Raw genomic sequence first — 12,731 nt, forward strand, 5'->3', positions numbered from 1 at the left:
AAACCCAGATCCGTCCGTCATCACTCCAGAGAACGCGCTTCCACTGCTCCCGAGTCCAACGGCGGCGAGCTTTACACCACTCCATCTGGCGCTTGGCATTGCGCATGGTGAACTTAGGCTTGTGTGCGGCTGCACGGCCATGGAAACCCATTCATGAAGCTCCCCTCAAACAGTTCTTGTGCTTGACTTTGCTTCCAGAGGCAGTTTGGAACTCGGTAGTGAGTGTTGCAACCCGAGGACAGACTATTATTTTTACGTGCAACACGCTTTAGCACTCGATGGTCCCGTCCTGTGAGCTTGTGTGGCCTGTCACTTCACGGCTGAGCCGTTGTTGCTGCTAGACGTTTCCACTTCACAATAACAGCACTTACAGTTGATATAGGGCAGCTCTAGCAGGGCAGAAATTTGACGAACTGACTTGTTGGAAAGGTGGCATCCTACAGTATGACGGTGCCACTTTGAAAGTCACTGAGCTCTTCAGTATGGACTATCCTACTGCCAATGTTTGTCTATGAAGATTGCATGGCTGTCTGCTCGATTTTATACACCTGTCAGCAACGGTGTGGCTGAAATAGCCGAATCTACACATTTTAAGGGGTGTCCACATACTTTTGCCATGTAGTGTATATAGAACGATAGTTTGTGACAAGATAAATATAGTATGATAGATACTGAGTGAAAACATAGATATAGAGTGGTATAGATACTGAGTGAAACATAGATACAGTGCATATCATACTGTAAGTATTCACCCCCTTGGATTTATTCACATTTTGTTGCATTACAATGTGGGATTGAAATGGATTATTGTGATAAAAATTTACACTGATCTACACAAAATAACTCATAATATCAAAGTGAAAAGAAAATTCTAGAAAGAAATACAATAATATGATGTCTTGGTTATACAAGGAACCTCCTTTTTCACGCCAATCCTAAATAACTTCAGGAGTCCGAATTTGCTTAACAAACCATACAATAAGTTGCAATGGCTTTTGAATGACTACCCCATCTCTGTACCCCACACAGCAATTATCTGTAAGGTCCCTCAGCCGAGTAGTGTATTTCAAGAACAGATTCAACTACAAAGACAATGGGGCTTTTCCAATGCCTCACAAAGAAGGGCACCGATTGGTTAAAACAACAAAAAAGCAGACACTGAATATCCATATCCATAGGAGATAACTGAGGATGGATCAACAGCATTGTAGTAACTCCACAATACTGACCTGAATGATAGAGTGAAAAAAAACTAAGCCTGTACGGAATCCAAATGTTCCAAAACATGCATCCTTTTCGCAACAAGGCACTAAAGACTCAGGAGGGTGAATACTTATCTAATCAGGATATACCGATTGAATGTTTTTTTTCTTTCTTCCCTTACTTAAACAAATGACAATGAAATCCATTTTAATACCACTTTGTAACACAATAGAAATGTGACGAAATCCAAAGGGGACGATCACTTATGATATGCCCTGTATATAGTGTTATCGATGGTGAGTGAAAACACAGATACACCAGTGGAGGCTGCTGAGGGGAGGACGGCTCATAATAATGTCCGGAACGGAGCGAATGGAATGGCATCAAATACCTGGAAACGAAGTGTGCTTGACGTATTTGATACCATTCTACCACGAGCCCGTCCTCCCCAATTAAGGTGCCACCGACCCCCTGTGAGATATACAGTATGGTATGATGGATAGTGAGTGATACTCACAGGGGGACCAGTATAACCAGGATCACCGGCTGGACCAGGTAAACCTTGATCACCCTGGAAACAAAGAAGGAAATAACAACAACCAATTGTAAAAAAAAAAAACAACATAAACTATTGTTAATTCAGTTTTCATGAATAGTTAAGAATGTGGACATCATGTCAAACGGGTTCAAATCTGACATTTGAAAGAAATCGGCAAAATATGAATTGAAAACAATACCTTTCTCAATTAAATGCTAAACGATAGGTGGGGTATATAAAGTTGCACTACCCAGTAATATAGGACAATGGAAGTTGTCATAAAGAGGCTGAATGCCACCATCTAGTGGTCATTGTGAGAGTTGCAGTTCCAGGAAACTAAAAGGCATGGAGGCGACACATGTCAGAACACTAGGGCCAGTCGGGCTACCCCGACCTTAAACTAAGACCAAAAAGCTCAGTTTGGTTTCCATTTACATTTTCCATTTACAATACAGTCCATTTTGACTTTGCAGCTGGCCCATAGCTGGAAATCGCTCAGTTCTGTCTCCAGGACAAGACGGCATCCAGTTGCAGCCAAACAGGAGCACACTCATGGCTGGCAGTTTACATTACATGTCATAACAGGAACGACTAAACCACTATTGATGTTCTACAAGATCTAGAAATGACAATAAAAGAAATAGGAAAAGGGAAAGAGGTATACTGGTCCATTTTGAATGATGACGCAGAAGATACTAACTTTATAGAGATCCTAATAATTCCGTGATTCCAGGGAGTTTCTGAGGTCAACGAAATGGAAGAGATTCCTGATTAATGAGGGACAATGTGAAATGTAGAACATTACTTTCTCTCCTCTCTGGATCTCTAACTCGGTGGGTCTCTTCTGCTCCCCGACCTGTCCAGGTGGACCGGGAGGCCCCTGCAGGCCTGGATCCCCCTACACACACACACACACACACATACACACACACACGCACGCGCACACGCACACACACACACACATCAGTATTCAGTAGTGCAAATCGTTACCACCCATTGACGACAGTCTTTCTCTTGCTGATCCTACCTTGTCTCCTTTGGGACCTTGGAAGTTCAATCCCATGTTACCCTGTAGTAGAAGAATACCAAGACAAACACATGTATTACTGTATTCTGTAACACTACTTAAAGCCTGCAGGTAAAATGCATTATGTACACACAGTAATATACTTTAGGAGTGTATGGACAAGTGTGTGTGCAGTAGTTGAACTGAGTGTAGTACACAGAATAGACAGTTGATCAGAGTTTATTAGCAGTGTGTGTGTGTGTGTGTGTGTGTGTGTGTGTGTGTGTGTGTGTCAAAGGTCAAATTCGGGGTGCTTCTTTTTTGTCCTGTTTCACACATGTACAAGTGTCTGGTGTGTGTGGAACGTTTTTTGGGGCGTATCACACTCCCCCTGAAACACCAACGGAGAGTGGGGTCACGGCCAGAGATCAGCCATTAATGACGGCAACTCTGGTGCAATTAGGGTTAAGTGCCTTGCTCAAGGGCAGATCGACAGATTTTTCACCTAGTCACCTAGTCGCTCTAACCGCTAGGCTACCTAACGCCCCAGGGTGTGTGCGTGTGTGTATGTATGTGTGCGTGCGCGCGCGTGTGTGTGATTCAGGGTGTAAAGCAACTAACCTTAGGACCGGGAGGACCAGGAGGCCCGGAACGACCCTACAAAACAACACACAACACTTTATTAACAACACATAAAACATTATTAGCAACAACACACACAACTTTATTCACAACGCACGGTAAACTGTATAACTATTGATAGTACAATAAAACATTATTACTCCCTGAACATTGGATAAGTTCTTATATTGATCTGTGAGACTTCAGATCTCAAACACACTACTGGATGTCACAACAGGTCTGGGATCAGTTTGACTGTGCAAAGTCCCTCAGAACATAACGTTTGGAACAGGACTGGGACCAGTTTGACTGTGCAAAGTCCCTCAGAACATAACGTTTGGAACAGGACTGGGACCAGTTTGACTGTGCAAAGTCCCTCAGAACATTACGTTTGGAACAGGACTGGAACCAGTTTGACTGTGTAAAGTCCCTCAGAACATAATGTTTGGAACTGGAACCAGTTTGACTGTGCAAAATCCCTTAGAACATAACGGACAAGTGGCGTTTGTAGTTAAGACGATTTGGTACTTTCAGGGTTTTCTTAAACTATGAGTCGGGACCCAAAGTGTGCCCTGGGCATGTGAAATGTAGGTCACAAGTTACGAGAACTATATTTGCACCCTATTTCTTCTTAAATTAGGTCGTTGGATGATGATTTGGGTCAATGGGAGGAAGTTCAATATCTCATTTGGGTCTCGAACTGAAAAAGTTGTCAGAACCCCTGTATCAGTGTACCTCATAACCTCTGGGGCCAGGTGGACCGACAGGGCCCGACAATCCCGCAGGGCCGGTGTTACCCTAGAAACAAGACGGACACCACAAGCGTTACCCACAGAGCTACGTGTTGAAACGGTTTTACATGACATCTCTTACACAGGAGGTCGGTGGGAGGACGGGCTCGTGGTAACGCCTGGAGCGGAATAAGTCGAACGCCATCAAAAACATCTAGCACACGGTTGCATACTACTCCATTTCGCTCCGGTCCAGATGTTATTAGGAGCCGTCCTCCCCTCAGCAGCCTCCATGGATCTCTCATAATGATTTGCCATTCCATTTGATTGGTTCTGATCATCCAAATACGAGCAATATATTACATTAGACTACCATTTCACGAGAAAAAAAATCGCTAGACAAAATCTACAGATTTAAATTTTTAATTTTAAAATGTCCCTTTAAAAAAAAGAAATCAGTTAAGTTCAAAGTGGTTCTATGGTTCTATATAGAGTACTCACGGGGACTCCAGGCAAACCTGGTAGGCCTACTCCTCCTTTCTGTCCGAAGCGGTCATTGGAGATGACATCGCCTAGGTCTCCCTGGAGAGGGACACCAGGAAGAGGTTCGACAGGAACACATCACACAGATACTAGCTACAGAACTAGAGCTACTCGCACAGCTCCACAGACAGACAGGCCTGGTGAATGTACAGGTGTTTTTTTTTCATCTAACGATAACAATGTACAGGTGTTTTTTTTCAATCTAACGATAACAATGTACAGGTGTTTTTTTTTCAATCTCACGATAACAATGTACAGGTGTTTCTTTTTTCAATCTAACAATAACAACCGCTGAGAACAGTGCGGGAAAAGTATAGTAACCTTTTGTCCCGGCAGACCAGGTGGACCCTGCAAACGAGCAGAGAGATAATTAATACATTTCATACAATACAAGTCTCGTTTAGTTCCCTTTTCCAAGTTTCCACGCAGAGAAATGACAACGTGCACCTGTGTATCTATATTTCATACAGGTTCAGTCAGTTAAGAACAAATTCTTATTTACAACGACACCCTGTCATTGAGGCAAGAGCGGGCAAGTACGACACGCCAATAGGTGAAACAATATCATACAAAGAACAGTCAAAAAAGACATGCGGAGTCAGTAAAACGTTCAGTAATATGCAGCATTGAAGAGGACAGGGGGGGGGGGGGGGGGAATGGATGTAGGTGTATGAGAGGACAGAGAAGTGTGTGCGTGTGTGTGACCCACCGATCGGCCCTCCAGTCCGGGGAATCCTGGACTTCCAGGGAATCCTCTCTCACCCTAAGAAGAGACACAATCCACCCTTTCATTTCGCATCAACAGCCTCCAGCCCATAGGTTAACTTTCCCAATAGGCTGCCATCTAGTGGCCAGGTGTGATAGACCACTTAGGCCAGTTTCAGTCCAGATTCAGGAGAACCCGAGTTCCCTCAGGACTCGACAGAATTGTATGGCTGTCAGTCAGTAGTAACCATAATAACCTACCTTGGTCCCGTTGCAGCCTGCAGTTCCCCTTGGGCCCGGGGGCCCGTCCTGTCCTGGGAGACCCTAGAAGAGAACACACAGAGGACAACAGGAAGTCAAACATCAGACAGGGAGTGAGGTCACATGACTCCGTGGTGACAATCCATACTGGATATCAGGCCGGGTCAAAAACAACCAGAGAAAGTTCAGTATACGTTCCATCATGGCAACATCTCAATTCTCCACCCTTTTCCAGAAGTGTGTACTTCCCGTCATTCAGTTAAAAGCATGGGATTAGTGTAAGCATTGGCTGGGACAAAACATTTTTTCCTCTCTTGGCTGGAGAAAAATGCATGCGAGAAAGTGTGCTATTGGACACGGCCAGAGAATGGAGGATAACTGGGACTCATCTCTGTACCAGAGGGGATGCAGACGGGCACTCTACAATACGTGAGAACTGGGACTCATCTCTGTACCAGAGGGGATGCAGACGGGCACTCTACAATACGTGAGAACTGGGAATGGTTGGAAACTCACTGGAATTCCTGGTGTTCCTGGGAACCCGGGCAGTCCAGGAGGTCCCTGTGGGAATAACGAGGAAGATAAATTAACAACATAAGTTAGAATGACTTTGTGTAATGAGGCATTCAATTCAGAAACAGCTATGGAGCTTCTGTTTTATTGGAGTGAAACGAGGACCTCTGATGGACAGGGGGAAGTACTACACTCCAGGATGGTGTACACTGAAAATGGAAATATTACAGACAGAAGTGTGGGACTTTGTCAAGTTAATAAATCTGGGTCACTCACCCTAATTCCTTTTGGACCGGATGGCCCTGAAGGTCCGTCACCACCCTGAGAGAGAGGAAGACAGAGGGGGAGAGGAGGGAAGAAAAGGATTCGTTTTCAAGTTCCCAGATAAAGTCAGGTGTTATGTTGCTCCTACAACAAGATCCAGGAAGCAGCCCCTACCTTCTCTCCCCTGCCTCCGATTGGCCCCTCAGGTCCGGGGAACCCTGGTACGCCTGGCTGACCCTGTAGCCCTGGGAAACCCCTCTCGCCCTGTGGAACATAGAACCATGGAACATCATGCATAGAACATCACACGTAGAACATTACACGTAGAACATCACACGTAGAACATTACACATAGAACATCACACATAGAACACACAGTTCTAACAAACTCTTCTTAACTGCAGATAGCACACAGACAAAAGAGTCATTACAAATCAAACAATGAAATACTGTGTCATGGTATGGTTGTTTTCTACAGTAGGTCATTACTGTAGGTGTGTGTGTGTGTTTCACACTCACCTTGCCTCCTTTTACCCCGCTGCAGTCACACTTTGATCCTGCTGCACAGCCATGACAGGCCTGTAGGATGGAGAGAGATGAGAGAGGTAAGAGAGAGATGAGAGAGGTAAGATAGAGATGAGAGAGGTGAGAGAGAGATGAGAGAGGTAAGAGAGGGGAGAGAGAGAGGTGAGAGAGAGAGAGAGATGAGAGAGGTAAGAGAGAGATGAGAGAGGTGAGAGAGAGATGAGAGAGGTAAGAGAGGGGAGAGAGAGAGGTGAGAGAGAGAGAGATGAGAGAGGTAAGAGAGAGATGAGAGAGGTGAGAGAGAGATGAGAGAGGTAAGAGAGGGGAGACAGAGAGGTGAGAGAGAGAGATGAGAGAGGTAAGAGAGAGATGAGAGAGGTGAGAGAGAGATGAGAGAGGTGAGAGAGAGATGAGAGAGGGGAGAGAGAGATGAGAGAGGTGAGAGAGAGATGAGAGAGGTAAGATAGGGGAGACAGAGAGGTGAGAGAGAGAGAGATGAGAGAGGTAAGAGAGAGATGAGAGAGGTGAGAGAGAGATGAGAGAGGTGAGAGAGAGATGAGAGAGGGGAGAGAGAGATGAGAGAGGTGAGAGAGAGATGAGAGAGGTAAGAGAGAGATGAGAGAGGTGAGAGAGAGATGAGAGAGGTAAGAGAGGGGAGAGAGAGAGGTGAGAGAGAGATGAGAGAGGTAAGAGAGAGATGAGAGAGGTGAGAGAGAGATGAGAGAGGTGAGAGAGAGATGAGAGAGGGGAGAGAGAGATGAGAGAGGTGAGAGAGAGATGAGAGAGGTAAGAGGGGAGACAGAGAGGTGAGAGAGAGAGAGATGAGAGAGGTGAGAGAGAGATGAGAGAGGTGAGAGAGAGATGAGAGAGGTAAGAGAGGGGAGACAGAGAGGTGAGAGAGAGAGATGAGAGAGGTAAGAGAGAGATGAGAGAGGTGAGAGAGAGATGAGAGAGGTGAGAGAGAGATGAGAGAGGGGAGAGAGAGATGAGAGAGGTGAGAGAGAGATGAGAGAGGTAAGAGAGGGGAGACAGAGAGGTGAGAGAGAGAGAGATGAGAGAGGTAAGAGAGAGATGAGAGAGGTGAGAGAGAGATGAGAGAGGTAAGAGAGAGATGAGAGAGGTGAGAGAGAGATGAGAGAGGTAAGAGAGGGGAGAGAGAGAGGTGAGAGAGAGAGAGAGATGAGAGAGGTAAGAGAGGGGAGAGAGAGAGGTGAGAGAGAGATGAGAGAGGTAAGAGAGAGATGAGAGAGGTGAGAGAGAGATGAGAGAGGTGAGAGAGAGATGAGAGAGGGGAGAGAGAGATGAGAGAGGTGAGAGAGAGATGAGAGAGGTAAGAGGGGAGACAGAGAGGTGAGAGAGAGAGAGATGAGAGAGGTGAGAGAGAGATGAGAGAGGTGAGAGAGATGAGAGAGGGGAGAGAGAGATGAGAGAGGTGAGAGAGAGATGAGAGAGGTAAGAGAGGGGAGACAGAGAGGTGAGAGAGAGAGAGATGAGAGAGGTAAGAGAGAGATGAGAGAGGTGAGAGAGAGATGAGAGAGGGGAGAGGGAGAGGTGAGAGAGAGATGAGAGAGGGGAGAGAGAGAGGTGAGAGAGATGAGAGAGGTAAGATAGAGATGAGAGAGGTGAGAGAGAGATGAGAGAGATAAGAGAGGTAAGAGAGAGATGAGAGAGGTAAGAGAGAGATGAGAGAGGTGAGAGAGAGATGAGAGAGGTAAGAGAGAGATGAGAGAGGTGAGAGAGAGATGAGAGAGGTAAGAGAGGGGAGACAGAGAGGTGAGAGAGAGAGAGATGAGAGAGGTAAGAGAGAGATGAGAGAGATGAGAGAGGTGAGAGAGAGATGAGAGAGGGGAGAGAGAGAGGTGAGAGAGAGATGAGAGATGGGAGAGAGAGAGGTGAGAGAGAGATGAGAGAGGTAAGAGAGAGATGAGAGAGGTGAGAGAGAGATGAGAGAGATAAGAGAGGTAAGAGAGAGATGAGAGAGGTAAGAGAGAGATGAGAGAGGTGAGAGAGAGATGAGAGAGAGATGAGAGAGGTGAGAGAGAGATGAGAGAGGTAAGAGAGGGGAGACAGAGAGGTGAGAGAGAGAGAGATGAGAGAGGTAAGAGAGAGATGAGAGAGGTGAGAGAGAGATGAGAGAGGGGAGAGAGAGAGGTGAGAGAGAGATGAGAGAGGTGAGAGAGAGATGAGAGAGGTGAGAGAGAGATGAGAGAGGTAAGAGAGAGATGAGAGAGGTGAGAGAGAGATGAGAGAGATAAGAGAGGTAAGAGAGAGATGAGAGAGGTAAGAGAGAGATGAGAGAGGTGAGAGAGAGATGAGAGAGGTAAGAGAGAGATGAGAGAGGTGAGAGAGAGATGAGAGAGGTAAGAGAGGGGAGACAGAGAGGTGAGAGAGAGAGAGATGAGAGAGGTAAGAGAGAGATGAGAGAGGTGAGAGAGAGATGAGAGAGGGGAGAGAGAGAGGTGAGAGAGAGATGAGAGAGGTAAGAGAGAGATGAGAGAGGTAAGAGAGAGATGAGAGAGGTAAGAGAGAGATGAGAGAGGTGAGAGAGAGATGAGAGAGATAAGAGAGGTAAGAGAGAGATGAGAGAGGTAAGAGAGAGATGAGAGAGGTGAGAGAGAGATGAGAGAGGTAAGAGAGAGATGAGAGAGGTGAGAGAGAGATGAGAGAGGTAAGAGAGGGGAGACAGAGAGGTGAGAGAGAGAGAGATGAGAGAGGTAAGAGAGAGATGAGAGAGGTGAGAGAGAGATGAGAGAGGGGAGAGAGAGAGGTGAGAGAGAGATGAGAGAGGTAAGAGAGAGATGAGAGAGGTAAGAGAGAGATGAGAGAGGTGAGAGAGAGATGAGAGAGGTAAGAGAGGGGAGAGAGAGAGGTGAGAGAGAGAGAGAGAGAGAGAGAGAGAGAGAGAGGGAGAACACACACAACATCGAGCTGCTGAAGTGAGCCCCCGATGTCTACGAGGACTGTGTGCTCTCGCTCTCCGTGGCCAACGTGAGTAAGTCATTTAGTTCACAGTTGTCTTAAACACAGTCAGAGATTTCCGTCTGTTTTGAATGCGGCATCTGTCTGGACTAGCAAGCACATTACAGAGTAAAACATTTTTTAGGTAAAAAAATCTGAAACCGGAAATGCTCACATAGGACCTACCAACGACGGGTGGATCCACACATGAAACAAAAAGACACCTCAAAACAAAATACAAGGAACATTTATTTTAAAATAACAAATATAATGGTGATTGGAAATGCTGTAGCGTAATGCATTTAAATTAGGACAAAACATACGCTAATATTATGTCAATAAAATATCAGAATGGATTGTCACCCCCCAAAATGTCACAAGGCCAGACAGATTGACTACTTCAATCAATCACCTGACCAAACCTACATGTACATAGTACTTCAATCAATCACCTAACCAAACCTACATGTACTGTACATATTACTTCAATCAATCACCCCAACTAGCTCGTACCCCAGTACACTGACTCAGTACTGTATATAGCCTCGTTATTGTTATTTTATTGTGTTATTATATTGTATTACTATTACATTTTTTATTATCTACTTGGACATTTTCATAACTTTGAGCTGTATTGTTGGGAAAGTACTTGTAAGTGAGCATTTCGCGGTAAAGTCTACAGTTGCTGTATTCTGCGCACGTGACAAATACAATGTCCCTTGTAGAAGCCTGGGCCTACCATTCATCTCTCTCTCTGTACACATTCTAAATAAGAGTAGGCCTACACCTCTAGCCTGGGTAGCCAGTGAGCCGTAGACAATAGGGAAAGAGGGGAAGGCCTTTACAGACATAGCAGATCCTTTATTTCAACAGTACTGTAAGTCTTGAGACCTTAACCTCTACCATCAGGGAACCCCTCTCCCTAGTTTAAGCTTGTTTTGGTACTCTTTTCTGGGTTACCACTTACCTTCATCTGGGTCTGGCTAAGGTCTGGGTTAGACACCTTGGTCCGGACCTAGAGTGTCTCTGGGCACTGGTCAGCTCTGTCAGTCTAGATAACTCTTGACATTCCTGCCCTGCGTCCTATTTGTTTAATATCCTGCCTGGCATACATGCAGGGCAGAGCAGTCCAGTACCTGCCTGGCACTGTGTCAACACACATGGAAACACTTAATCAACAGGTAGGATGCCTCTCTCCTCCCTCATTCCCTCTGTATCTATCCTCCCTCCAGCCTCTGTCTGTCAGACCATTCGTCTCCCTCCCTCAGTGTGTGTGTGTGTGTGTGTGTCGTCACTAGTGCTGGGCGATTAGTGCTTTTTGAGGACGGTTCGGTTCAGTTCCATCATTAAAAAATAATTGCAGTTTTCGATTTCGGTTTCAATTATGAAATGCCTTATGTGGGTTGAATGAAGTAACAACAAAACAAGTCCCATGATGGTAGTGACTCTGTCCATTACTGATTATCACTTATTAACCACCATTTATTCACATTACTTTACTTTAAATAACATATTTTAATTGTTGTGTAAATTAAATAAGGCATACTACTATGACTGAATACCAACTATGCCGAATACCAACTATGCCGAATACCAACTATGCTGAATACCAACTATGGTGAATACCAACTATGGTGAATACCAACTATGCTGAATACCAAATATGGTGAATACCAACTATGCTGAATACCAACTATGCTGAATACCAACTATGGTGAATACCAACTATGGTGAATACCAACTATGCTGAATACCAACTATGGTGAATACCAACTATGGTGAATACCAACTATGCTGAATGCCAACTATGCTGAATACCAACTATGCTGAATATCAACAATCAAATCCAACTTAGATCATGTATTTTCAGGTAGATACGTTGCCAAGAATCTCACATTCTCCTGTCTCTTCTCTCCATGTCTGCCCCACACTAACCTAACGAAGCAGGCGTCAAAGAAACACGCAGACCGGACAAGTAACGCAATGGATTATGGTCATTGTAGTTAATTACCACGTTTTCTGCGATAAACTATGTCGAATATTGGCCTTTTGGAAACTACAACTCCGTACTGCATCGCACAGTTCGAGCTTGATCTGATTTATCTCTAGAGAAACTGTGCCGTGTGTGTGTGTGTGTGTTACTATCCCCTGAGTGACTGTCATAGAATGTCACTGGTGTAAATGTCAAGTGTATCAGGTTGTCAGAAGGAGAGCGAAAGGAAGAAGTGGATAGGAAGTCACAGAAAGTTCTGACCCAACAGACTAACTCATAACACCGGGTCTGAGCTGTAATGCTGTAATGTAGCTACTACGTTATACCATCTGGCCTTCTCGACCTCCTCGTGTGTGAGGAGTCATGTTCACGACAATTTCCCTGGCAACATACTTTCACTCTGGGTTCTATAGTAAAACTATGAATCAAGTAACAATAACGTTAAAGTGAAACGCCAAGTTCTATACGGTACGAAAGTGACCCTTCCTGGATCCACGTTTTGTAGGACAAGCAAGAACCTCAAATGTCCATCGTCAAAGTCGTGGAAACGCGGTCATATAAAGATGTACAGGTAACTGCCAAAATAAAGGAAACACCAACATTAAGTGTCTTAAAAGGGTGTTATGCCACGAGGAGCCACCAGAACAGCTTCGATGCACCTTGTCATAGATTCTACAAGTCTTATCTATGCATAGTCACTTTACCCCTACCTACATGTACCTCAATTACCTCCATTACCTCAACTAACCTGTACCTCTTAACTCGGTGCCGGTACCCTTTGTATATAGCCTCATTATAGTTATTTTGTTGTGTTTTTCCTTAAGTTTATTTAGCAAATTTGTCTTACTTACCTCATTTTTTAAAAACTCT

General features: G+C 44.9%; 1 protein-coding gene across 2 annotated transcripts in view; it reads right to left on the reverse strand.

Annotated features, from left to right (window-relative positions):
* LOC109896875 (collagen alpha-5(IV) chain) overlaps positions 1-12,731 on the reverse strand; it is an 84,976-nt gene that overhangs the window by 42,080 nt on the left and 30,165 nt on the right. For both annotated transcript variants that reach the window (XM_020491300.2, XM_020491299.2), the window contains exons 2-14: positions 6,905-6,964; positions 6,560-6,649; positions 6,398-6,442; positions 6,125-6,169; positions 5,609-5,671; positions 5,352-5,405; positions 4,964-4,990; positions 4,601-4,681; positions 4,104-4,166; positions 3,369-3,404; positions 2,769-2,810; positions 2,547-2,639; positions 1,721-1,774 (exon numbers count right to left, since the gene is read on the reverse strand). In XM_020491300.2, coding sequence (XP_020346889.2) covers positions 1,721-1,774; positions 2,547-2,639; positions 2,769-2,810; positions 3,369-3,404; positions 4,104-4,166; positions 4,601-4,681; positions 4,964-4,990; positions 5,352-5,405; positions 5,609-5,671; positions 6,125-6,169; positions 6,398-6,442; positions 6,560-6,649; positions 6,905-6,964 — 753 coding nt within the window. The remainder of the gene's footprint in view (positions 1-1,720; positions 1,775-2,546; positions 2,640-2,768; positions 2,811-3,368; positions 3,405-4,103; positions 4,167-4,600; positions 4,682-4,963; positions 4,991-5,351; positions 5,406-5,608; positions 5,672-6,124; positions 6,170-6,397; positions 6,443-6,559; positions 6,650-6,904; positions 6,965-12,731) is intronic.

Source organism: Oncorhynchus kisutch, linkage group LG9 (assembly GCF_002021735.2).
Source record: "Oncorhynchus kisutch isolate 150728-3 linkage group LG9, Okis_V2, whole genome shotgun sequence".
In the NCBI taxonomy this organism is placed as follows: domain Eukaryota; kingdom Metazoa; phylum Chordata; class Actinopteri; order Salmoniformes; family Salmonidae; genus Oncorhynchus; species Oncorhynchus kisutch.